The following is a 27,887-nucleotide window of genomic DNA, read 5'->3' as shown; positions in this document are numbered from 1 at the left end:
GACGATATGTTGAAATTCGACATACAAGTTGCTAATATCTGTAGGAAAGTGTCTCAACAGATTGCAATTTTAAAGCGTATGAAAAATATACTTCCTTACGATATGAGAAAGAATATTTACATGTCATTTATTGTTCCTCATTTCGATTACTGCGCGCAGACCCCGCATTTCTGTAATAAGGACTCAGCTGAAAAATTGGAAAAAGTAAACGAAAGGGCTGTTCGATTCGGTTTTGGGACAAACGTACAACATACCAAAAACTTCTTAGTATTTTAGGGAGAAAAACTTTATTGGAACAAAGATTACATAAAATCCTTCTACAGTCGCCCGAAGAGTCTCAGGATTGAGTTAAAATCACAGAGAGAAACGACATATGTCCTGAGAGGAAAGGACATTCTGACAATGCCAAAGGTTAACACCACTAGGTTTGTACTTAATGTCTGGTGTTATCAGGCGCCCAAACATTGGAACAGCTTGCTTTTAGAAAACTTTTAGCAAACAAATCAATACTATGATGATGTAGCATCCGTAATATACGGCGTCTGAACCGGGCCTTAGATAAGGAAAGCAAACAAACAAACACACAAAAAAATCAAAACAAAACGAACTCCAAATGATATTTACATTTAGCTGGCATATAGCCAAAATGTCGATTTTTGCAAGTACTTAACTAACTTCTTTGTCGTCTTTTTCTTAAACCGATATAATGTACATACATTTCCTCTCTTCTGTACAGGCAGTCTTTAAAGTCACCATTAGAAGAACAGAGACAAAATTGGAGGAATGAGGCAAAACTGAAGAAGCGCACGAGAAGTGCTTCTTTCTATCTCAACTCCTAGTGTCCCTCCGCGCTTATTTTCCGTCTCCTCAGCCTCTACTTGGTATAGTTTCCATCTTAACTGCTCTGAGAGCGCACAAGGTGTGGGTCGCGAATCCCCGTCTTCCTCCTCTTTCGAATTCGGCCACTGTTACCTAGGCTGCTCCCCAGTCTCCGCTTGGTTAGGACCGCACGATAATCCCAAAGACGCCAGTACAGAAGAGAGAGTCTAACCTCGCTGCGTCACTGATTTACTTGTCGTTAATAGGCCATTTCTGACTTGTCTTGAAACTCATTATGAGGCTTCGTGCATTGTTTCTTATTATGAAAATTAATGTTTATTCATATTGTTAGAGGATTCTTGGGGAATAGAACCACTCCAACACTCTTTACTGTGATCGTCGTTTATTCTGTACAGTTTATCTTGTTACAACCACTGACTCTCTGTCTTTCTGACTGAAAATTTTTTTACACCTCTTTTTATTCTGACCAGAAAAGGTAACACTTATCATCGATCATGTAACACCTGTCAAGCGAAGTACGTTTGCGCGGTCCCGTCATTAACATATTTTTGCTTATAACGTTAACTCTAAGGAATTGACTTTCGCTTAGCTTCTAATACAATAGGCCATTTTCATGATGGCGTCAATTGACTACAACTACCAGAATTCATGTTGTTTTACTTTTTAAATTCAAATTTTGTAATCCCAGTGGACAGCAAAGGACAATAGCTCTAATTAGCATGAGAAAACAAAAAAACTGAAGGATTCTGGTAGTTGTAGTCAAATGACGCCATCATGAAAATGTCCTATTCCGGTTCTGATCTGGTCAAACTAAAACGAGATGATGAATATAAAAATTGTAAGGAACACATTTACAGAGTGAAAACTATAATTAATGACAAACTTTTACAAGAAAATAACGTTAAAAGATTATAACATAACAACAAGGATAAACGTTATATTTGGAAAAGGAGCCGACCTTAGATACCGCCCTATTCCATAAATTATTGTTGTGTAAACGGTTGTTGTAATTTCTAACTCAATGCGGAGATTGCGTAACAAAGACTCAGTTTACAACGGTGTTACACCCATGATGATTAAAACACTTGTAAAATTAAAAAAACTACTAACTATCATGAATTCGGTTAAAAACTCGCGGAAATAGACCAAGAATGTTTTGAAATACGAGAGAAAGGACATTTCTAGGAAATTACATGAAAAGGTCGGGCTTGTTTACGGAACTCATTTCAAACATATTAAAAAGGGTGTGTTGTTTGCGCGGTGATAAACACCTGTTTAACGACAAACAACCATTGTTATTTACGGAAACACACTTTATTGAGAAGGGCGAGTTACCGCGGAAATAATGCGCCTGTTTTCACTCGAATTCATGACAGAAGAAGGTATTCGTTAATCATATCTAAAAACAGTTAAGGTACAACTAATAGGAAGCAAACTATGATCTTAAGTAGGGGAGGTCTGAACAGAAACTGGGAGGTCACTTATTTTCCAATACATGTTATAATATTGCGGTGCACTTTTTAATTCCCAACACCAAAACAACAGTTTCTAAAATATTTACGTAAACACTTTTCATCGCTAGTAAATTTATCTTCAAACAATATGCAAATAAAAACCTTTTTCACGTTAAAACCTTTACACGAAGCCTCGCCGCTTAATAACGAAGTTGAAAGGAATTCGGAAAAGCCTATCCCAAGGACCACCTGAAAAAAATGGTAATAATAATAAAAGGTAAATCAAAGAATGATTTTCAGCAAACTGGGGGATGGACTGATCCGTGCGAGTAGCGTGCATTTTTATAATATTAATACTTTTTCGCTGTTGGAGGAATTGATCCCTTTGCATATATACATGTTTTCATGTCCATGACTCTCTTAGCATCTTTAAGTAGTTGTAGTAGACGCCTTTTGCTTATTCTAATCAACGAAATAGAATAAATTATTTTAAACATATAAAACATATATGATTTGCAATTGAACTGAGGACGAAAGATCAAATAGAAGAAAGATCGTCACAGTTAGTACGCAGCATTAACGGGATTCGAAGCCACGACCTCTACGATGCCGGTGCAGTGCTCTATCAACTGAGCTATCAAGCCAGCTTGGAGCTGGTCATATTGTGAGTTCGTAATGTACCCGTGAAGGATGAAAAAATGAATATATGAAACATATATTTAATTTGAACTGCGGATGAAAGATCAAAATAGAAGAAATATCCTCGCAGTTAGTATGCAACTTTTAAAGCAGGTGCTAAAAGAATGTCTGAAAAAGAAAGAAGAAAAAGAAAAACAGGAAAGCCTGAGAAATAGAATCAGTTAGTTTTTCTCTCACCTGTCATTTTGATTGCTGGCTGCGTCAGTTCCTCTTCATTTTTTCTCTGCCGCTGGTTCGATTTCAATTTGCTTTTCTTTGGGCAGACAACATTTTTCAGTTACCTCAGGGTTGTCTGATAATGTGCTAAATGCACGGACTCTAGGATCGAAGTCCTCAAACTCTGTTTGATAATCATTCTTTAGAAGCTGTAATTCAGTAGTATCTTCAGTACTGCCATCTGCCCTGTGCTGCCATTTTCTCCAAGTGATACAGACGGCAACACTGATCATAAGCACCACTACCAAAGGGACCATGACAGCAACTGTAATGGTAGTTTCATTGGAACTTGTCTCTTCTGGGAAAAATATATTTTTTTAAGTGTAAAGTATGTAAAGGTATGCGAATATCAAGCATTAAAACGAAAACATCTGAGGCGTTTAACACGATTTATTATATGGCTGGCTCCGCGAGCGGGCAAGATGAGTCAAATCCTTGATGATGAGTCAAGTCCGCTTGGCATCGAAAGTTTAATCCCAACAACAATGCGGGTTTTCTTCGATTTTCCCGTTGTTTTGGGGGAAAACGCACACTAAAAAGTTCGGTAAACTAGAGAATGGAATCGTCCTGGTGTAGTGAAAACTTTGTTTCAACTACAATGAATGTGAGTTGAATCGGTGAGTTGCTCTGCGTGTAGTATTTTAGATAGAATTGATTTTGAAAAACTTATTGTCTCAAGTCGAGTGCCAAATTGATAACTTCTCTAGGTTTGTAATGACTGTATTTAAATCATAGCGTAGTGGAAGTTGCGGTTAGTGTTTAAAGCAGTTCAGAAAAGTATTTTTTTTAAGTTCGCCGAAGAAGCTCACGTTTTTAATTTAGCCGCGTCTTGCTTGTTGTAAACAACAAAATCTTGTCAAAGTTTCGCCCAGTTTTCTGATTTACCTGCTCTTTTTTTCGGCTTATGTTTGCATATAATCTCAAAATATATTGTTTCATTCAAGAATTAATGATTGGAGGCCGAAAACTGTGTAAAGATTTTTATTATTTACGCCACCGCGCGATCGGCTGAAAATGGCGAGTTTGCCGGATCTTCCCGCTCTTGCGAGAATCTAAATTTTTCGTTCTCAATAATTGTATACTCCCTTTAAACCATTATAAAGTTAGATCCCTAAGATAATTTAGGATTCCTTGTTTTCCACGATTACATGCTAATCCAAAAATGCACTGAAAATAAATCTTGCACCGGCCGGCTATGAAGAATTTCTTTCCGAGTAGAGCAGTTTCATGCCGTGTTTTGTTTTGTTGTTGTAGTTTTAACTTGATGGTAAAGCCATATAATAAATCCTTTATTGACCAAGCTTGTTCGGTCAAGATGGCTGAATATTGGCCTCGTTCTTTTTTTGCGTTTTTATGGATCTCAACTTCGTCTCGGTCCATAAAAACGCAAAAAAAGAACTTGGCCAATATCCAGCCATCTTGACCTCACGCTTGGTCAATAACGCATATGTATAGTACATATAAGATGTGAGAGTTTACGAGAATTGCCTGAATGCTTCATTACACGCAAGAGCCGTGAAAGGGGTCTTTAAAAAGGTTAAACAAAGTGAAAGTTCCTTTCTGGCAATGATTATCATGAAAAACACTCTATCGGATAGTATACGAAATATCAGCAAAGAGCCACAAAACACATCTCCACTTTATGAGCAGAGCTGTTGCGTATAAGACATAGAAAACTTTTTCGTTTTATAACCGACCGCTCATCTGACCACGACATTGCAAAAATTTACTTTAGAGACAAACGTTAAAGGTTACTAAACTTCGGCTTCACACAAGGCTTAACAGGACAACGGCTGCTATACTCAGCTCGAGCTTAAGCTTTGCACTGCACCATCTTCACAGGAAGAGGATTTTTACTTGGACGCAAAAACATTTTTTGGTATTAGATTTATTCATTTACCCTATCAATAACGGGATTTTTTGTCTTCTGGGGCCGCCCCCTCCATACGTTCGCAAGTATAAAAGTTATGACAAAGTCTTGAAGTTACACGGTGTTTGTTTAATTATTCAGGTTCAAAGTCGCTGCTTGCAGAATTCGTTACCACCCCCCTCCCCTGTCTAGATGTCTAGGTTGGGTTAAGAAGTAGAAAGATACTTACGTTTCAAGGCTTCTACTTTTGCGTTATTGCCAGCTGTAGATGGCTTTTCTATAAAATAGAAAAGATCATTGTTATAAAGTCTCGCAAACGTAACCAAAAAGGTACCTAGATGCCGCAGAAGTATTCTGACTAACTGACTCATTTCCCCGATCCCAAGGGGGGGAAAATAGGCCGGACAGAAGTATTCTAATGAGTAGTTTTCGGTTGAATCATGACTGATGTGAGATATTTTGTTGGCGTAAAATGTTATAATTTGTTCAGTTACCTTGTGATCTTACGTGGGCACTACTTTCAGTGTAACAATAATCGTCTTTAATGCCTACTTTTGGCATAACTTTCCCTCAATATTAGAAATAGAGAATTAAGAAAAAAGTTTCATTTACGCGATAATTTCCTTTTTTGGGCTTTTTAACCAACGTTTTGGAAATTGTGGAGAAAAACAGAAACTGAGCCATTTCATCACTTACCTGATGAGGGAGTCATGGTTGGTGTTTCTGTATTGGGAGTCGGTGATAGGCTCCCTTGTGCTGAAAAATACCGTCAACAAATTGGGACAATTTTGGTCAAAAGTAAAATAAATAATAATAATAATAATAATAATAATAATAATAATAATAATAATAATAATAATAATAATAATAATAATAATAATAATAATAGGCGGGTTTTGGAAGTGGAGCAAGGGTCATTCACACCACTAGTTTTTACAAGCACAGGTGGAATGGCCGATGAGATTCCATGGCCGCCTTGCAGAGCTACTTGCGTTCAAGAAAGGAGATGACTACGCTACAACCATTTCTTGGATAAGGGCGAAGGTGTCCTTTGCCATTCTATGATTAGCCTTGCTGTGTCTCAGAGGAACCAGGAGAAAGAGAAGAGTAGCCAAAATGTCTGACATTGACATTACATCGGAAAGTGCGCAAGCCAGAATTTAAGTAGTGACTTTTTTGTCAGTCTGAAATATTGTTAAATAGTCCTTATTTATTTATTTATTTATTTATTCATTTATTTTTAATTAACTTTTTGACGCTTTTTAAACTATTGAAAGTGAGAAATGAAGTAGGAAATAGAGCAGAAGGGGAGAGAAGAAGAATGTTGCGTTGTATTTTTATAAGCTTTGTATTTTTAGGCTGGATAATGCAATGTAAACTGAGAATATATATCTTGAGTTGTTATCCATTGTTATCCATTTCACGATATAAATAGTGTGCAAAAATTGATTTCCAATTATGTTATTGAATTTTATTGCATGCAACCATACTTGTACAGTACGCTTAGAGTCATGTCGATTGTAAAATTTATCTTATTATTCGTTATTCAATAAAATTGTTGTTATTGTAAAAAAAGAAAAAAGAAAAATATAATAATTGTAAAATGTCATTCGGCTTGACTTTGTTTGAAGCTTAAGGTGATTCCCTCAAAAAAATAGTCGTAAAATTTTCTCAAGCTTTCGGTGATTGTCAATAGGTCTCCGTGGTAGTGAAAGAGCTGAGATCCACTCAAGTTACCCCATAATTGCTTTCGAAATTCACTTACAAAAATGAGTCTATAGTATGCGATCTGTTCTTGCTATGTCTGGTAGAAACAGGAATTGAAAAAGTATATAGAAGATAATTTTCTTGACAGAAAAGCGCAACATGAAGCAGTATCGACCCAAAAGGTCTTTTTTTTGCATACGTGTTCTCAGTATCACTATTTTATGCCAGTGACCGATGGGTAAGCTCGTTTGGCGATAACTCACTTCTTTTTTAGTCAATTTCGTTTTGTAAAAACATTTTCACGTAAAGAGGATAATAGCTAAGTTAAAATAATGAGGCAAATAAGAAAACAATTATTTGTTAATTGGCTGAGCTTGGCGTAAAAGAAAACCCACCACGTTTCAAACCTGCGCAAGCGCAATCGCGCGCTTCAAAGTAAGTGACGCACACAATTATGAGCAGCAATTCCATGAAATTACCTTAAAGTTAACATTTTCATCACTTACCTGATGAGGAAGTCGGGACTGGTGTAAATTCTGTATTGGGAGTCGGCGATAGGCTCAGTGTTGGTACTACAAAATACCGTCCAAAGAAAACAAAAATGATAATAAACAAGCTTAAAGTCAGCTAAAAGTCGTCTTCCTTCATGTCAGAGAGAAACAATTACCAGCTGTAGACATTAGAACTCCGATTTTATAACACAACACGTCAGCCTTGAGCAAGTGTAGTTACCGGGTCATATTTATGTGGCACTTGAGAGAGAAGCAAAAATAGAGCAGATTAAGAGGTGGCTGATTTGGGAAATCTTCGGCCTCGATTGTCATGTTACTTGCTATGGGGAAGTTTTTACTGTTCGTAAACCTTTTATTACCAGAATTTATAGTCACAATTTCGAATATTATAATAGTTAATGATTCTTCTGAAAGTTCCCATGAACTGATCGTCGTTTCCATGTTGAACAAAGTGGACGCTCTACGCAGGTTGGTGCAAGGCGTTTCGAAAGCCGAAGAAATAAAGTGATAATGGAAAAGAGAAAACGACATGATCCATTAACTAAACTAGAAAAACGTGACTCGCAAAACCTCGCGAAGCTGGGGCTGGTTGGAAAGCCCTTTTCACTCGTATTGTAGCATAAAATGAGGAGATTAAAAGGTTACTGAACATGGCAACTATTTTGATGAGCATGGTCTTTTCGTAGTTCCACAGGCTATAGCTATTTTTGCGGTTGAAATCCATTTCTGACACGACGAATTATTTTTCTTGTAGAAATTAAAAGGAACGCGCACGCCCTACGTAAGTTTTCTTTATTTTTTAGAGCTCAGAAAGCCAGGGAAAGTTCGGATTAAAATATATCCTATTTCGCTGGAAATTAAATATCTCGCTGTGCTCGTCCCACTAAAAACCCGTCTTACTGTTTATAAACGAATCCCATCAGTACTAATTAGAAAAAATCCAATGTGGGTGATTAATTTAATCTCAGGGCCGGCCTGCCAGAAGGATCTGTTGGTTTTACCAACAGAGTTAATAAGGTAATTTGGCCTCCGTAAACAGGTTTGAGTGCTGAATCTCTTTACGATAGTCAAATTATCCTATCAGCTCAGTTAATAAAACCTAACAGTCGGTCAGTAGTAACAGTCTGGCACAAATATGTGAAGTTTGAACGAAACAATGGTCGACATACTTCAGCTACAGAATTGTCATTGGTAACTGTCAGTGAAATAGATGAAATGTAATGGAATACTTCTAAGCCTGGTAAATGAATAAGAATAATGTATTTTTCAGTGACTGACTAGGGCGTAACCGAAAAAAGGAAATCCGAGTGCTGCTAGCAGGAGTCCAACCTTTGACCTTCCGATCCACGAATCTCCTGTAGCTTAGTGGTAGAGCATCCGAAATAGTGATCGGAAGGTCTTAGGTTCGACTACACTTAGGAGCACTCAAATTTCCTTTTTCTGAGTATGCCTTTGTTACTCTCTGAATAATACATCATTCTTGTGTCTTGTCAGTTTCTAGAGTAAACGAACCTACCCAGTGTAAACCCTAACTATATACGAATCTGAGTGATAAAAATTTTCAATTGCTTAAATTCTTACTATTCGGCTCCCTTTCACAAAGGTAATAACAGGTCGTTGTGCATGGATAATCATTCCAAAACCCCGACTGGTAAATCATGACACAGGCTTCATTAAAAGGTTGAGGTTGTCCTATTTCCCAGCCAAGATAGGGTTAATGCTGGGTTGCAATGGATATGATGTCCATAAATCTTAAAACAATGACCACCAAGAAAACTACAAAGACTTGCTTTTTTGTAAGCCCCCTTCCACTGTTTCGGCCCAATGAGGCATTAACTTTGAAGATATCTGATAAAATAAAAAGAAATACTTAATCCCTTAATCAAATACTTACTAATTGGCTCCCGTTCACAAACGTAATAACAGGTCGCTGTGCATGGATAATCATGCCAAAACCCCGACCGGTAAATCATAACACAGTTTTCGCCAACTTGTGGTTGTCCTTTATCCCAGTTTGCATAGGTAGCACGTGATCCGTCAACCCACAGCCAGCTTGAATTATCTTTAGGATCTCTGTACAAGCCAATACATCTTTTGGGTTTGGACAATCTGGAAGTAATTGCTTGGTTTACAGATTGTGAGCGCACCACTGCAAGCTTTGATCCTAGTGCTTCACAGGCATTTTTTGCACCATACCAATTTGAGGTATTTGTCGAGAACTTGTAACACGAACCCTGAAGATATATCCAGGTGTTTGGACATACAGCTGAAAACAACAGTGAAGTAAAAATAAATTTACAAAAACGTAAGTAAATGAATGAATGAATGAATGAATGAATGAATGAATGAATAAATGAATTAAGACATGTCTGAGTTATAATGATTATATGTTCCTCTGTGTAGTGTAGCCTGAAGAAGCCTGATACAAAAATGAATTGAGAAAAAAAATCAGTACACAAATGAATGAATAAATGAAGACACCGTAACTTGGTTATAAGTCAGGCCCGTAGCAAGGCTAAAACAACTGGAGGGGCTGAGCAAAAAATGGTAAACAGAACTACTCCCCCCCCCCCCCCCCCCCCCCAGCCGGACACTAAAAAAAAAAAACAGACCGATCAGGCAGTTTAAAATGCAATAAGAACGTCAAAAAAGCAGTAGATTTATTAAGTAAAACAATAACTTTGCACCTGCATCACACTTTTTGGTACAGTTCTTTGCTTTTTTTTACGCAGACTGCCACATGAAATTTCTCAATTTCACGTTTGAAGGAGGACATAAAAAACGACTTTTAAATTTGGAATCGAGCAGTAAGAATCCGACTGCAGGATATTTTTTTTCTCTGGCTCTTGAGAGGACATACTTGTGTGGCTTTTTATAATTACGTGTGAGCACTAAATTGTTATAACTAAGGGCATTTATATTGCGGATGTCAGATTATTTCAACAGCTTTCACGGCTTGAAATTGGTTGATTTCAATCCATTGTGGTTCTTATTTCCGATTCACAAGGTACCGTAGGAGTGCCTTTGTTGTTGTTGTATATAAAAACAAACTGTTAGCGAAGGAAACTGACAGGTACCGTAGTAAACAAATTATTGAAGGTTGTGAAAACACACTTTTAGCATCAGAGTTCAAGACTGATTGATCAGTGCACATTTATTTGTTTCACTTGTATATTTTTTTGCACATTGTTTTTTAACTTCCAACCTGAAAGAAACCACGAGGCTTATAACAAGTCAGGCTTCCTCACTTAAAATAACTAATCTTATATTAGAATTACAATACGGACTTACGGACTTACCTAAGCGGACGCCATTATTAGAACATTTTAAATACTCTCTTTTCCCTTAATTTTTTGTAAAAGAATTCTCGTAGCCTGTTGATGTTTATGGAATTCGATGTTACTATAGCAAGCACGTTTTCACAGGCAGGTTTAATTGAAAATTTTCTGTTTTCATCCCAAAAAACTTTGCCAACTAAGTTCTTAAGTGTTGGGCTATTTTGCGTTCTTCTATTGGTTATAATGTCTTCATGGTCAAATTTCTTGCCTTTAAAATAATTTGGAAAAACCAAGATTGAATGTAAAGTAGTGGACCCAAAGATGGCCGCTGTCTGGCAATCATGACATTGTTTCCACATAATGCAAGGTCAGCATATATTCCAAGTACACTGAACGACCAATGGAATATTTGTATGAGAGGAACACTTACCTGTTGTGGCTTCTGTTGTTTTAAGTGTTGTTGCTTGGGCTGTAAGGATAATTGATGAGGGTAATCTTTAAAGAGGAATTCCAACGTCACAAAAAGTGATAAATAAATAATTTATGAGCAACGTCGAGTACAATATGCCAAATAAAGGGGACCAGAAATTTTCAACAGTTTGTTTCACTGCGCGATCATAGAGGACCAGAAAGATTGTTTTAGTAATATGTCCACCAAGGCCCATTAACAGTAATTACTAATTAGAGTCCAATATCAAATATTGGACGTATATTCTAGAAAAGGTAAGTGAAGAACTGAGTCCTAATTTAATTTGTTCTTCCATTTGCGGGACGTTCATACAAGCAAGATATGAGGCTCATACCTTGCTTGTGTGAACGTCCCAAAAATGCAAGAACAAATTAAATAAGAACTCAATTCTTCACTAAGTTTGAAAGAGACGGGGCTGGGTATCCTGTGGCCTCAGTACGTGCTAGGCTCGTTAGCTCCGAAAAATGCCATCACATCAATTTTAACCAGTCATATAACTGTCAAACCGACGATAGTCTTCAAGCGATCTGACATTACTGCGCGTGTCAGATATTATGAACGGGCTTAAAAGCCCATACATAATAGAAAGATATACTTAAAAGAATATCTTCCTAAGCCATGGCCTCTTAGTTTGGAGATTACAAAACATTTAGTGCTGAAACAAAGTCACAAGATCAATTTAGTAGTCGTTTCATAAAATCTAGAATAGATAAACGAATTCCATCAGTACTAATTAGAAAAAAAACGAATGTGGGTGATTAATTTAATCTCAGGGCCGGCCTGCCAGAAGAAAAGAAATAATAAGCAGGTTCTTCACTTACCAAGTGAAGGAGAAGGGGCTGGATATCCTGTGGTCGCAGTCCTTGCTGAAGTTTTTGGTGCTGAAAAATACAATGACATAGATTTAAAACTATTATTTAACTGTGGAAGGATAGTTGTGAAGCGATCATTACTACGCGTGTCAGATGTTCTGCTCAGGTGTAAGAACCTCTTGAAAAAACCGATAAGTATACAAAAAAGGGGTGTTGATCAAAACAACGTTTAGTGATAACAAATAGATTAGAGGGTTACGGTTTCTAAACAAAACAAAGTTTTGTGATAACAAATAGATTAGAGGGTTACAGTTTCTAAAGAAATTGTATAGTCTTGTGTCGGTGAAGAGTGGAGACAAATGTTTGGTTTTACCAACAGAGTTGATAATGTAAATTGGCCGCCGTAAAGAGATTCGAGTGCTAAATCTCTTTACGATAGTCAAGTTATCGTATCAACTCAGTCAATAAACCCTAACAGCAGGTCAGTAGTAACAGTCTGGCACAAACTCCTTCACTGGAATATGTGAAGTTTGAACGAAACAATGGTCGACATACTTCAGCTACAGAATTGTCATTGGTAACTGTCAGTGAAATAGATGAAAGTAATGGAATACTTCTAAGCCTGGTAAATGAATAAGAATAATGTATTTTTCAGTGACTGACTAGGGCGTACTCGAAAAAAGGAAATCCGAGTGCTGCTAACAGGAGACCAACCTTTGACCTTCCAATCCCCGAATCTCCTGTAGCTTAGTGGTAGTGCATCCGAAATAGTGATCGGAAGGTCTTAGGTTCGACTACACTTAGGAGAACTCGGATTTCCTTTTTCTGAGTATGCCTTTGTTACTCTCTGAATAATACATCATTCTTGTGTCTTGTCAGTTTCTAGAGGAGACGAACCTACCCGGTGTAAACCCTAACTACGGATCTGAGTGATAAAAATTTTCAATTGCTTAAATTCATACTATTCGGCTCCCTAACAGGTCGTTGTGCATGGATTATCATGCCAAAACCTCGACTGGTAAATCATGACACAAGCTTCATTCAAAGGTTGAGGTTGTCCTATTTCCGAGCCCTGATAAGGTTAATGTTGGGTTGCAATGGATATCATGTGGGTAAATCCTAAAACAATGACCACCAATAAAACTACAAAGACTTGCTTTTTTGTAAACCCCCTTCCACTGTTTCGGCCCAATGAGGAATTAACTGTGAAGATATCTGATAAAATAAAAAGAAATACTTAATCCCTTAATCAAATACTTACTATTTGGCTCCCGTTCACAAACGTAATAACAGATGGCAGTGCATGGATAATCATGCCAAAACCCCGACCGGTAAATCATAACACAGTTTTCGCCAACTTGTGGTTGTCCTTTATCCCAGCTTGTATAGGTCGCACGTGATCCGTCAACCCACAACCAGCTTGAACTATCTTTAGGATCTCTGTACAAGCCAATACATCTTTTGGGTTTGGACAATCTGGAAGTAATTGCTTGGTTTACAGCTTGTGAGCGCAGCACTGCAAGCTTTGATCCTATTGCTTCACAGGCGTTCTTTGCGCCATACCAATTTGAGGTATTTGTCGAGAACTTGTAACACGAACCATGAAGATATATCCAGGTGTTTGGACATGCAGCTGAAAACAACAGTGAAGCAAAAATGAATTGAGAAAAAGCATCAGTACACGAATGAATGAATAAATGAAGACATCTTAAGTTGGTTATAAGTTGGTTAAGTTTGATCGTCCGGGTGAGTGTAGTCCTAAAAAGGACATTTGCGAATATTATTGACGTAATATACCAAACAGGAGGAAGAGTGTTTCCTCCAATTTCCAAACACCGAGAAGTAGGTTGGAAAAACGAGGCACAGCCGAGATTTTTTAACCAACTTTGAGGTGTTTAGAAATAAGAGGAAACACTCTTTCGAGTGTTTGATATAAATTCTCAAACTATTGATAATTTGAAGCAAAAGTTCACAACATTTTATGATAATTAAGATCACATTTCTAAACCTCCTTCACGGTAGTGATTTGCTTTGTTTTGGCTTGATGAATTATTAATGAGTTTGAGAATGACGTTTCGACAACCTAAGCGGACGCCATTATTAGAACATTTTAAATACTCTCTTTTCTCTTAATTTTTTGTAAAAGACTTGTCGTAGCCTGTTGATGGTTATTGAATTCTTTTACTATAGCAAGCACCTTTTCACAGGCAGGTTTAATTGAAAATTTTCCTTTTTATCTAAAAAAACTTTGCCAACTAACTTCTTAAGTCTTGGGCTATTTTGTGTTCTTTTATTGGTTATAATGTCTTCCTGGTCAATTTTCTTGCCTTTAGAGAGATTTGGGAAAACCAAGATTGCATGTAAAGTAGTGGATCCAAAGATGACCGCTGCCTGGCAATCATGACATTATTTCCACATAATGCAAGGTCAGTATATATTCCAAGTACACTGAACGACCAATGGAATATTTGTATGAGAGTAACACTTACCTGTTGTGGCTTCTGTTGTTTTAGAGGATGTAAGTGTTGGTTCTTGGGCTGTAAGGATAATTGAAGAGGGTAATCTTTAATCTTTACACTTTAAATATCACAAAAAGTGATAAATAAATAATTTATGAGGAACGTCGAGTACAATATGCCAAATAAAGAGGACCAGAAAGGTTCAACAGTTTGTTTTATTGGGCGATCAAGTAAGCTATAAAGGACCAGAAAGATTAATATGTTCCCCAAGGCCCACTAAAAGTAATTACTAATTATAGTCCAATATTAAGTATTGGACGTACCCTCTACAAAAGGGAAGCGAAGAGCTGAGTCCTAATTTAATTTGTTCTTGCATTTTCGGGACCTTCATACAACTAAGATAAAGGCTCAGCTCATATCTTGCTTGTGTGAACGTCCCGAAAATGCAAGAACAAATTAAATAAGAACTCAATTCTTCACTAAGTTTGAAAGAGACGGGGCTGGGTATCCTGTGGTCTCAGTACGTTCTAGGCTCGTTAGCTCCGAAAAATGCCATCACATCAATATTAACCAGTCATATAACAGTCAAACCGACGATAGTTTTCAATCGATCTGACATTACTGCGCGTGTCAGATATTATGTATGGGCTTAAAAGCCCATACATAATAGAAAGATATACTTAAAAGAATATCTTCCTAAGCCATGGCCTCTTAGTTTGGAGATTACAAAACATTTAGTGCGGAAACAAAGTTACAAGATCAATTTAGTAGTCGTTTCATAAAATCTAGAATAGCATAGAACAAGTTACCAGCTAGATAATTTGATAAAAATAGATAATTTGAAGTGCTCCTAACGTATCGTTGTGTCGAAATGGTTATGATCTGAATAAATCAATGTCCTAAAATATTATAGAGAAAAAAAACTAGCAAGACCTGCTCTCTTATTTTTTTTTTCGTTGGTTATGCTGGACCTCGGGTTATATCAAAGTTTTTTGCTTAAAGTTTGTTGTAAGCTGACTTATTACCAAAAGGTCGTTCGACCGTATAGTTCCAATGACGAGAGAGAATTTTGAATTCCGATTATTAGATCACTACCCAGTTGTCACGAAACAAACTGCTTGTTAACTGACTAATGTTTAACTTGTACGAGTATAAAATCGATGATCGGAGTAAACTACAGTAGGTACTTATGTCACGTCTTGTCTTGGGTACAAGTTGTGACCATGTAAGGTGACTAATTGTTTACCCATTTCATGAGGCATGCTTGGCGCGAGCTGCGGTTTAAGACCCAAAGCCTTGAAAACGTCATATTAGGACTAGGGACCTTTGTTTCAGCCCAATGATACATTGGGTGTGAATGTATGTGATAAAATATAAAATAAAAAATGCTTGATCTCTTAACCAAATTCGTACCATTCGGCTCCCGTTCACAAAAGTAATAACAGGTCGCTGTGCATGGATAATCATGCCAAAATCCCAACTGGTTAATCATAAAGCCTTTTGGAAGTTTTGGCTAAATCAACAAATCCAAGGTAGTGCATCCAAAATGGCCGCTTTTTGGCAAATATAACGTAATTTTCACATGACGTGACGCCATTATATTCTACTTACACTTAACAACAATAGAATATTTCTATAAGAGGAATACTTACGTGTTGTTGGTTCTACCGTTATTGAAGGCCTCGCTGTAAGAAAAATTGAATAGTTTATGAGCATGTTGACCATAATGTGGGTAAAAAAGGTAACTAAAAAGCTCAACAGTTTGCTTGAACTACGCCATCAAGAGTGCCATGGAGAAGCAGAAACACAAAAAAGGGCTTTGTTGCACTGTTTAAAATAAATGAATGTGTCTTAGCTTAGCTGTTGTGTTCCATACCAGAAACTGCCGCTTATAACCCACCCCCCCCCCCCGATTATCGGTCCATCAACTTGTAAACCCGGAAAATATACATCCGATTATAAGCCCCCTCGGATATAAGCCCCCCCCCCCCCCCCCCTCTAGCCTTCGTTGTTATATTAAGCACTTTCACAGAACTCTGTACTACTCAGAAAATTGGAAAAAAATGTTGCGGAACAATAATTTTATATAACTACGGTATAACTTTATTGTAAAAAACCACTAAAGTAACTTTCATTGCTTTACTGTAGTATTTTAGTAAAACACTGAGTTAACAGCCTAACGTATGATCAACTTAACGGAGGGCCAAATATTGAAATAAATTCGATTGATTATGACGTGTTAAAGCTTAATTAAAAACCAGTTTATGAGAAACGCATTTCGATCAACACTGCTATAGTTCGTTTCGGTTTTTTTATTCCGGGTGTAAGCCCTCTCGGATATAAGCCCCTCCGTTTATAAGCCCATCTTAACCCCTTGTTGTATAACCCTAGGGTTTATAAGCGGCAGTTTACGGTATGGTAATTTGTAATCCAATCGTCCTAGTATTAATCTGTTTTACTGGTCATAAACGAATTCAATCAGTACTAATTAGAAAAGATTAAATATTGGTCATAACTTGGTTTAATCTCATGGCTTGCCTTCCAGAACCTTTCGAAAAAACACTTACCCAGTGTAACAGACGCGGCAGGGGAACCTGTCGCCGCAGCCCGTGCTTGACTTGTTGGGGCTGACAAATATCAACACATCAATTAAAAACGGTCATACAACTGTCCAAAATTCTCCAAGCGATCTAACATTACTGCGCGTGCCAGATGTTCATCCTAGGTATAAGTACTGTCTTTCCAAATACACTTACCCAATGAAAGAGACGCGGCTGATTGTACTATGGTCGTAGTCCTTGCTAGGCTTGTTGGGGCTGAAAAATGCCATCGTATAAATTAAAAACTGTCAAATAACGCGCGCCAGAAGTTCTTTTCAGGTGCAAGAATGTCCTTCCAAGCCAAGTTCTTGGTTTAGAGAACAAGTTAACGTATACGTCCAATATGCATAGCCTAAATATACTCTTAACCCTTTCTAGACCAAGAAGGGAGGGGCGGATTGAACCTGAATAACTTTTTAAATATCTGAACAAACGTCCTGAAACTTCAGGCCGAAACTTATCTGGAAACAATTTCATGTCATCGGTTACTGTGAATTGACTTTGAAAATCCCAATTTAAAATAAAGGTGAATTACTTTTCTTTTCTGTATGTTTTATCCTAAATAAGTGTTCTTCTATTGGTTCTGATTACTTTGTTGTTCAATTTCGGCACTTTCTGAAGACGTTTTGGGAAATTATCCAGAAATCAGAGATGACGAATCCAACATGGCAACCAATTGAAAGTCATGATGTCATTACAACGGCATATGACGTCATCCTGTCTCGTCACGGACCTCAAGGGAAACATCTTTGGACGTACTATCTCGCCTCAAAGTCTCCTCGCCGTGCCTTTATACTTGCAAAGCTATGCAGAGGCGATGGAATCCGACCACCCACCCCTCCCCCTCACCGGCCGTGGTAGGACAAAAAGTAATAATAATAAATAAAAGCCCGGTCTAGATAGGGTTAATGTTGGGTTGCAATGGATATGATGTGGATAAATCGTAAAACAATGACCATCAATAAAACTACAAAGACTTGTGAGCCCCCTCCGACTGTTTCATGACCAAATAAAAAGAAATACTTAATCCTTTAATCAAATACTTACTATTTGGCTCCCGCTCACAAACGTAATAGCAGATGGCAGTGCATGGATAATCATGCCAAAACCCCGACCGGTAAATCATAACACAGTTTTCGCCAACTTGTGGTTGTCCTTTATCCCAGTTTGTATAGGTAGCACGTGATCCGTCAACCCACAGCCAGCTTGAATTATCTTTAGGATCTCTGTACAAGCCAATACATCTTTTGGGTTTGGACAATCTGGAAGTAATTGCTTGGTTTACAGATTGTGAGCGCACCACTGCAAGCTTTGATCCTGTTGCTTCACAGGCGTTCTTTGCGCCATACCAATTTGAGGTATTTGTCGAGAACTTGTAACACGAACCATGAAGATATATCCAGGTGTTTGGACATGCAGCTGAAAACAACATTGAAGCGAAAATGAATTGAGAAAAAACATCAGTACACGAATGAATGAATAAATGAAGACATCTTAACTTGGTTATAAGTTGGTTAAGTATGATTGTCCGGGTGAGTGTGGTCCTAAAAAGGGCATTTGCGGATAACATTGACTGATGTTTGGACAACCTAAGCGGACGTTATCATTAGAACATTTTAAATACTCTCTTTTCCCTTAATGTTTTGGAAAAGACTTGTCGTAGCCTGTTTATGTTTATGGAATTCGATGTTACTATAGCTAGGACGTTTTCACAGGCAGGTTTAATTGAAATTTTTCTGTTTTTATCCAAATAAACTTTGCCAACTAACTTCTTAAGTGTTGGGCTATTTTGTGTTCTTCTATTGGTTATAATGTCTTCATGGTCAAATTTCTTGTCTTTAGAAAGAGAGTAACACTTACCTGTTGTGGCTTCTATTGTTTTAGAGGTTGTAAGTGTTGTTGGTTGGGCTGTAACGATAATTGATTAGGGAAATCTTTAATGAGGAATGGCAACGTCATAAATAGTGAAAAATTAATAATTTATGAGCAACGTCGACTACAATATGCCAAATGAAGAGGACTAGAAAGGTTCAACAGTTTGTTTCACTGCGCGATGACGTAAACTATAGAGGACCAGAAAGATTATTTTAGTAATATGTTACTGAATTACTAATTAGAGTCCAATATCAAGTATTGGACGTATCTTCTACTATAGGTAAGTGAAGAACTGAGTCCTAATTTAGTTTGTTCTTGCATTTTCGGGACCTTCATGTGTGAACGTCCCGAAAATGCAAGAACAAATTAAATAAGGACTCAATTCTTCACTAAGGGTGCGTTCGATTGGGAAATCCGGATTTAGATTTTGAAAATCTAAATCCGGATTTCCCAATCGAACGCACCCTCAGATCATTCGGATCATGCCACATCAAAGGAACAGACAAATCCACTCTGGACAAGGATTCGTCGGTTCCTTTGATACGGCATGATCCGAATGATCCGAGGGTGCGTTCGATTAGGAAATCCAGATTTAGATTTTCACCTAAGTTTGAAAGAGACGGGGCTGGGTATCCTGTGGTCTCAGTACGTGCTAGGCTCGTTAGCTTCGAAAAATGTCATCACATAAATTTTAACCAGTCATATAACTGTCGAACCGACGATAGTCTTCAAGCGATCTGACATTACTGCGCGTGTCAGATATAATAGGAAGATATACTTAAAAGAATATCTTCCTAAGCCATGGCCTCTTAGTTTGGAGATTACAAAACATTTAGCACTGAAACAAAATCACAATATCAATTTATAAGTCGTTTCATAAAATTTAGAATAGATAAACGAATCCCATCAGTACTAATTAGAAAAAATACAATGTGGTTGATTACTTTAATCTCACGGCCGGCCTGCTAGAAGAAAAGAAATGATGAGGAGGTTCTTCACTTACCAAGCGAAGGAGAAGGGGCTAGATATCCTGTTGTCGCAGTCCATGCTAAGCTTTTTGGTGCTGAAAAATTCAATGACATAGATTTAAAACTATCATTCAACTGTGTAAGGATAGCTGTGAAGCGATCATTACTACGCGTGTTAGATGTTCTGCTCAGGTGTAAGAACCTCTTGAAAAACCGAAAGTATACGAAAAAGGGCTCTTGGTCAACACAACAGGTTTAGTGATAACAAATAGATTAGAGGGTTACGGTTTCTAAAGAAATTGTAGTGCTGCATCGGTCAAGAGTGGAGACAAGTGTTTGGTTTTACCAACAGAGTTTTGATAATGGTAATTGAACTGAGTGGAGTGCAATTTGGTCTGAAATCATATGCGTGATTTCAAAATCGAACGAGCGCGCAGTGCGAGTTCGATTTGAAATCTCAGACCAAAATTGCACGACACAAAGTTCAATTACCACTTTGCTATACCTATGTTGAAATCACAGAGTATCATTGTCAATTTTAATATTCTATTTCTGTTACTTCATTTCCATTTTGTTGGGCTAAAGAAAGGATGCGATTTAGAGCAAAAAATGGTGCAATTTGGGAATAAATCGCACTGTTGAGAGCCAATCAGATTGCAAGGATCACCAGTGATTTCAAAATGGGTGTAAAAATAAGGTAATTTGGCCGCCGTGAAGAGATTCGAGTGCTGACTCTCTTTACGATAGTCAAATTATCCTATCAGCTCAGTTAATAAAACCTAACAGCAGGTCAGTAGTAACAGTCTAGCACAAACTCCTTCACTTGAATATGTGAAGTTTGAACGAAACAATGGTCGACATACTTCAGCTACAGAATTGTCATCGGTAACTGTCAGTGAAATAGATGAAATGTAATGGAATACTTCTAAGCCTGGTAAATGAATAAGAATAATGTATTTTTCAGTGACTGACTAGGACGTACTCGGAAAAAGGAAATCCGAGTGCTGCTAACAGGAGTCCAACCTTTGACCTCCCGATCCACGAATCTCCTGTAGCTTAGTGGTAGAGCATCCGAAATAGTGATCGGAAGGTCTTAGGTTCGACTACGCTTAGGAGCACTCGGATTTCCTTTATCTAAGTATGCCTGTGTTACTCTTTGAATAATACATCATTCTTGTGTCTTGTCAGTTTCTAGAGGAGACAAACCTACCCGGTGTAAACCTCGACTACGGATCTGAGTGATAAAAATTTTAAATTGCTTAAATTCTTACTATTCGCCTCCCTTTCACAAACGAAATAACAGGTCGTTGTGCATGGATAATCATGCCAAAACCCCGACTGGTAAATCATGTCACAAGCTTCATTAAAAGGTTGAGGTTGTCCTATTTCCCAGCCTAGATAGGGTTAATGTTGGGTTGCAATGGATATGATGTCGATAAATCCTAAAACAATGGCCACCAATAAAACCACAGACTTGCTTTTTTGTAAGCCCCCTTCCACTGTTTCGGCCCAATGAGGCATTAACTGTGAAGATATCTGATAAAATAAAAAGAAATACTTAATCCTTTAATCAAATACTTACTATTTGGCTCCCGCTCACAAACGTAATAACAGGTTGTTGTGCATGGATAATCATGCCAAAACCCCGACTGGTAAATCATAACACAATTTTCGCCAACTTGTGGTTGTCCTTTATCCCAGTTTGTATAGGTCGCACGTGATCCGTCAACCCACAACCAGCTTGAACTATCTTTAGGATCTCTGTACAAGCCAATACATCTTTTGGGTTTGGACAATCTGGAGGTAATTGCTTGGTTTACAGCTTGTGAGCGCAGCACTGCAAGCTTTGATCCTAGTGCTTCACAGGCGTTCTTTGCGCCATACCAATTTAAGGTATTTGTCGAGAACTTGTAACACGAACCATGATGATATATCCAGGTGTTTGGACATACAGCTGAAAACAACAGTGAAGTAAAAATAAATTTACAAAAACGTAAGTAAATGAATGAATGAATGAATGAATGAATGAATGAATGAATGAATGAATGAATGAATGAATAAATGAATTAAGACATGTCTGAGTTATAATGATTATATGTTCCTCTGTGTAGTGTAGCCTGAAGAAGGACTGTTGTGGGTAACATTGATTGACGTTTCGACGATCTGAAAGAAAGCCACCGTTTTAACACTTTAAACACACACGCAGTCTGTCTCTCTCCATTATTTGTTTGGAAACAACTTGTCGTAGCCAGGTGATGTTTATAGAATTCGATTTTACCATAGCAAGTATTTTGTCAGAGGCATGTTAAATTGAATTTTTCCGTTTTTATAAAAAAGGTACTTTTTTATAGTAATTTCTTAAGTTTTGAAGTATTTTGATTTTCTTCTTCTGTTGGTTCTAATGTCTTCATGGTCAATTTTCTTGCCTTTCGAAAGTTTTGGGTAAATCAACAAATCCAAGGTAGTGGATCCAAGATGGCCTTTATTTGGTAATTGTGACGTAATCTTCACATGATGTGACGTCATTACATTCTACTTACACTTAACAACAATGGAACTTTTCTAAGAGTGGAATACTTACGTTTTGTTGGTTCTATTGTTATTGAAGTTGTCAGTGATGTTGGTTCGGCTGTAAGAAAAATTAATAAGTTATGAGCAACGTCCGCTACAACAACAGTTTGTTTCATTTCGCAAACATGGCTGCCATAGAGGACCAGAAAGTTGATTTTAGTAAGATGTCGCCTGAGGGCCATTAACAGTATCATTTCTATTCACCATATTTCGTGAAACATGATAATGGTCTTTGTTCCACTCATTAAAGTATATGAAAATATGGCACAATGTGATGCAATCGTCTTGCCCTAAAGCTGACTTACTGCAAAACAACAGCAAATGGCAAGGTTTGATATGATGAATACTTTGCGAGGATTGTTTTAAATCTGAGAAGTGACGTACTGCGCATGCGGATATAAAAAAAAGTCAACATTAACTTCCTGTGATACGAAACAAAAGGTCATCGTTGATGTTGTTGTTGTTGTTTTTTCTTTTTGTTAGTTTTTTTTTTGGGGGGGGGGGAGGGGATGATCGGGTAAGATGGGAGGGTATACACATATCAAGACTTGTCGCTTCCGGTTGAAATGCCCTGCGTCGTCGGATGGCAAGTCAGCACTAACTTTCAAAACCTGCCAAGTTGGATTACTTCTCTTATCCATGAGAATGTTGCATATTTCAGCTAAAGAATTATCTGTAATTGACTGTCTAATACATATTAGAAATAGTCTCTCGGTCGAAACCAAGGCTATGGATCTGAGTGATGAAAATTATTTAAATACTTACTATTTGCCTCTCGCTCACAAACGTAATAACAGGTCGTTGTGCATGGATAATCATGCCAAAACCCCGACCGGTAAATCATAACACAGTTTTCGCCAACTTGTTGCGGTTGTCCTTCATCCCAGTTTGTATAGTTTGCACGTGATCCGTCAACCCACAGCCAGCTTGAACTATCTTTAGGATCTCTGTACAAGCCAATACATCTTTTGGGTTTGGACAATCTGGAAGTAATTGCTTGGTTTACAGATTGTGAGCGCACCACTGCAAGCTTTGATCCTATTGCTTCACAGGCGTTCTTTGCTCCATACCAATTTGAGGTATTTGTCGAGAACTTGTAACACGAACCCCGAAGATATATCCAGGTGTTTGGACACGCCCCTTGAACAGAATAAAACAGTAAAAGTGGAGCAAAAAAGTCACCCAATCAAAAATGGAGCGTGTGTGGGAAACGATAACTCTTTTATATTCTTTGTTCGTACATACCAGATGGCCGGGAAGCTTGAGCCAGTTGTACTCTGGACATCAAATCTGCAAAGAAAAAAAGAGCCAAGCTCCCCGTCTACAATTCTCACTTCCATTCTTGCTCTCACTATCTAAATTTTATACATATCTGACGTCCAGCAATAGCGTTAAGTCACAAATGAAATTACCACTTACAGAAAATCAGGCCAGGCAGAAAAAGGATGAGGCTGCTCTTTCTCTCCATTGAATCTCTGTAATGACAACAAAATAAAAACCGTTTCCTTCCTACTTCTAGAAAGTATTAATACTGCTTTATAATTATTTGTACCCAAATTAAAGAATTATATTACGAAATTAGGATAAATGAAATGATAAAAAAAGAGAATGGGTACATGGCTGTCCAGAATAGCCATAATGGGCTAACAAACAAACATGGAGTAGTGCCAGTCACTCAGGTCCTCGAATCTTGAAACTTATGAACAGTACTCTTTCAAAATTTCACTGCAAATGAAAATGCTCGGTTGCATTAAGCATTTGTAACACTTAAGTCTATAGTTGAGATTTACGGTTAGGGTATTGCATAAAAGAACTTGAGGTATTGGTTCTACTTAAGAAATGTACTCAGGGTCCAGATTCACGCAGCGTTCCTACACGTAAGTTAAGATATATCCTATAAGTGTTGTTTCTAAACAATTTTCTTTTGTTACGGAGAAAAAGGCTGTTATAAACAAACAATACTTAGGAGGGCTTCTGGGATCCGGTCCTTGTATTTTAAGATTGTCGAAAGTTACCACTCATCACATGCTGCTTATACAACAAAATTGTGAGTACTGAACAACAACAACAACAACAACAACTGCGAGTATTGAATAATTGTTAAGAACATGATAAAACTATTCTCTTAATTAATAAACATGTCGTGTTTTGTCAGAGTTCATGCGTATTCTTTGAATAAATAGACTCCGCCTAGGGTCTTGCACGACGTTAATTGCGGAGGTGTGTGTTGAAACATATATAAAGGAAATTTAATTTCTCTTTTAATGGGCCCTTTTCAAACGTCCCACTGTCATTGATTAAACCCTACTTCCGCCTCATTTGACCTAAATTCAGTCCTGCTACATCACAATTACTACGTTATAATTAGTGCAATGTATGGATTGAGCTATTTAGCACAAGTTAAGTACTACCTTCAATAACACGTTTAGCATCGAGAGCTTGCTTAGTAAAAAACCTGGCAGAACAGGTGAAACTAGAGTTAAGCGAACTTCAAACTCAATTCATGCTAACAAAGATGAATTATGTTCGACACAGCGACAGCGCGACAGTTGAACGGGACAAATGCCAAAGTACTTATGCCTTAAGTCTTCTCAACTAATCCAGCAGACTGGTCCCAACCATCTTTGCCCTCAGCTCATTTATTACACCGCAGGCCTACTGCGATTTTGTATGAGCGACCGAGGGAAAAATTAATACGGGCCTTAATTACCCGGGCAGACTGAATTCTTCCACATGGCCGAGGAAAATTAAAAAAAAACAAACAAACAAACAAACAAACTGTCTTATACAGTACCACCCTTGCAATTTAATTGTGTCATTTAAGTGGATCGAAGAAAAAATGCGAAAATAGCTGCAGTTATAATTGACAAAAAGATTTTCTGGTAGTGAAATACATGTTGAACGTCGAGAAAGACAACGTCACCCCTCGTTATCATTTCGAATGCGTTATGATTCTAAATCGAGGACGCCGGAAGCCATATATTGGGTGATTCACGCAGGCAGAGTGAAATTATAGTTACAACTGTGTATCGTACATCGCGTTTGGACTCTTCCAAGTTTGCACAGCGGCGCTTAGGACAAGCCTAATAATCATATTTCAAAAACAAAAACAAAACAACTCTAGAATGTGGATTTAACCCTTCTCTCTTTCCTTCTGGATCAATTCATCCGTGTTTTTACTTCATTTGAAATGATCGCAACATTTGAATTTGCACCTGAGGTTGCCTTCATCGCGTACATGTTCATCGAACTAAAACTGAGTATATCTCTTACCTCCCGGCAAATCCTGGGAATGTTACTGGAACCTTATTGCGCGCACGTTTGGTCTAGAATGATTGTCTGAAGTATCTTAGTCACGTTCGTCGCTTGCAAACGATTAACATTGTTGACTATGGGTCAAGCCTGAGCAAGGGTTGTCTAAACCCTTTATTATCAGAGTTGAACAGAAAACGGATGTTGGAAGGGTGTGTAAAGGAAGTCCAACAAGATCTGAAAGTCAAAAATTCCTTTAAACATGTTTTTCTTAAAAACCGTCAGTTTGGGAAGTTTTCAAAAATCGCGGTTGCTTTTTTTGACGTCACCTCTCGTTTTCATTTCGAATGTGTGTTATGATTCTAAATCGAGCGACGCCGGAAGCCATATATTGGGTGATTCAAGCAGACATAATGAAATTATAGAAACAATTGTATCGTACATCTAGTTTTGTTGTGTTTTAAACAGAGGGCCACAAGTTTATTAGCGTTTTTCACTAGTTAACTAATGTTACCTTCTTTAAATAAAGGATTTACTATCCTGTTTACTTCGCGTTTGATTAACGCTTCCAAGTTTGCACAGCGGCGCTAGGACAAGGTTTATAATCATTATTCACCGCCAAAACAGTGCAGCCCTAGAATGTGAATTAAGCACTTCTCTCTTTCCTTATAATAATGACCATTTATTATTCACCATTGCAGTTAAAAACTGAATTGCAGGGATAAAATACAAGCTTAAAAAAATTACATTACTAAAATAATACTATAATTACATACACTGATATAATATATGAAATAAGTCCATTTACACACTGTGCCCTTGATAAAACTGAGGTAATAAATGAGTCGAAGCGCTTTGTGCGGCACATGTTCCTGTTGTTACATGCTTTTCAGCTTCTGGATCAAATATTCCGTGCCTTAGGAAATCCATCGCAACAGTTTGATTTTGAACTTGAGCTTGCCTTCATCACGTAAAATAATTGTAAGCGTTCTCATTTCTTAAAAGCGAACTAAAACTGAGTATATTTCTTACCTCTAAATCCTGGGAATGCTACTGGAACCTTATTGTGCGCACTTTTGACTAATGATTGTCTGAAGTATCTTAATAGTCACGTCGCTTGCGATTAACATTTATTTATTGACTATGGGTCAAGCGAGGGTTGTGTAAACCCTTATCAGATTTGCACAGAAGAAGGGCGTGTAAAGGAAGTCCAACAAAAAGGAAGTTCAAAACTGAAATAGAGCTCAATATCAAGGAAATTCAATCTCAGTACTGTAGTGTGTTTATGAAGTCTCTCCAACTAGACCTATAGAAAACCTGTAGTTCTCGGTCAGCTATCTGTGTTTTCTTTATAACTGCAGGCTTACAACAATTTTGTTTGCTACGGCAGAAATGTTATAAGGAACTCGTTTGACGTTTAACAAAATCAATGACAAACTGTTCATTTCCTGAAAAAATAATGATGAATGATTAAGAAAACATATCAATGTAAAACAAAACGAACTATTCGATGTATACTATAGCGAGTGAAGTCTGATGAAAACGAGTTTCGCACTACTCGTGAATGATCCGAGAGAGGAAGACAAACATTCTTTTAAACATGTTTTTCTTAAGAACCATGTTTGGGAAGTTTTAAGACCCCGGCTGCTTTCCGTACGAAATTGAACTGCACCAGTTCGAAAAAAAAAAAAACCAAACCCGTCGTTTCCTTCAACGACTCGTAACTTTTGAATGAAGGTAGAAATAAAATAAATAAATGAAAAAATGAATAACTAAATAAATAAACAAATAAACAGCTTTGTTGCCAAACTGTCTGGCAACAATTCCACGCCAAGTTTACCCGAAGGATAACAATAACACATTTAACAGCGGAAATTAAGATCGGATGACAGCAGACCGGAAAAGTAGCTTGAGTACTCGGAATGGCTGGCCAAATTTGTGCGAGCAGAATTTCCAGCACAAAACAACATTTTCAAGCATAATTTGAGCAGAATGCGGAAAAATTAAGTGGCAAAAATTATTTTTATAATTATTATAATGGCAGTAAAAACTTCTGGATGCCCAGATTACCTAAACAATGATTGGGCGGTCAGCCGTGGCCAATCAATGTAACGGCCAAAGTCCATACAATTAAATTCCGAACTTCTAATCATAAAAATCCTAGTAATTAAATTCTAAAACTATTTACCATCCATAAAATCCTCAATCTAAATACTAAAAGTTCTGTTCATCGCGATGAAAACACTTAAAAGAGGGTCAAGAACAGTTAGAAGAGTAATTGGAAGCAACGTTCGAGACGCAGACT

General features: G+C 37.5%; 1 protein-coding gene across 6 annotated transcripts; it reads right to left on the bottom strand.

Moving 5' to 3' along the window:
• Nucleotides 1–261: 261 nt before the first annotated feature.
• Nucleotides 262–26,713, bottom strand: LOC146450523 (macrophage mannose receptor 1-like). 6 transcript variants are annotated; one of them, XM_085100317.1, is made up of 21 exons: nucleotides 26,615–26,634; nucleotides 24,293–24,358; nucleotides 23,750–23,805; nucleotides 23,576–23,620; nucleotides 23,096–23,470; nucleotides 22,341–22,388; nucleotides 21,342–21,713; nucleotides 19,795–19,854; nucleotides 18,777–18,824; nucleotides 17,964–18,335; nucleotides 17,073–17,132; nucleotides 16,884–16,943; nucleotides 15,969–16,001; nucleotides 14,347–14,394; nucleotides 13,119–13,490; nucleotides 11,867–11,926; nucleotides 7,293–7,358; nucleotides 5,776–5,835; nucleotides 5,309–5,356; nucleotides 3,171–3,507; nucleotides 262–2,543 (listed from the first exon to the last, which is right to left on the bottom strand). In XM_085100317.1, the coding sequence occupies exons 3-20, from the start codon at nucleotides 23,796–23,798 to the stop codon at nucleotides 3,206–3,208; spliced, it is 2,478 nt and encodes an 825-aa protein (XP_084956443.1). In that variant the 5' UTR covers nucleotides 23,799–23,805; nucleotides 24,293–24,358; nucleotides 26,615–26,634; the 3' UTR covers nucleotides 262–2,543; nucleotides 3,171–3,205. The 6 variants fall into 6 exon arrangements, with proteins under 6 accessions (XP_084956443.1, XP_084956442.1, XP_084956444.1 ...); XM_085100316.1 differs by lacking the exon at nucleotides 26,615–26,634 and adding an exon at nucleotides 25,604–25,691; XM_085100318.1 differs by lacking the exon at nucleotides 24,293–24,358 and having other exon boundaries at nucleotides 3,171–3,504; nucleotides 26,615–26,713.
• Nucleotides 26,714–27,887: the final 1,174 nt, after the last annotated feature.

This window comes from Pavona decussata, unplaced genomic scaffold (genome assembly GCF_977016875.1).
Source record: "Pavona decussata unplaced genomic scaffold, jaPavDecu1.1 SCAFFOLD_448, whole genome shotgun sequence".
Lineage (NCBI taxonomy): Eukaryota > Metazoa > Cnidaria > Anthozoa > Scleractinia > Agariciidae > Pavona > Pavona decussata.
Note: the sequence above shows the minus strand (reverse complement) of the source record. Positions and strands in the feature narration are given on the sequence as shown.

Coding starts and splice junctions, on each gene's coding strand:
- LOC146450523 (XM_085100314.1), bottom strand. CDS start 23,798: ATGGAGAGAAAGAGCAGCCTCATCCTTTTTCTGCCTGGCCTGATTTTC. Junction 23,471..23,575: donor TCAAGCTTCCCGGCCATCTG/GTATGTACGAAC, acceptor ATTCTGTTCAAG/GGGCGTGTCCAAACACCTGG. Junction 22,389..23,095: donor TTGTGAGCGAGAGGCAAATA/GTAAGTATTTAA, acceptor TTTTTCTTACAG/CCGAACCAACATCACTGACA.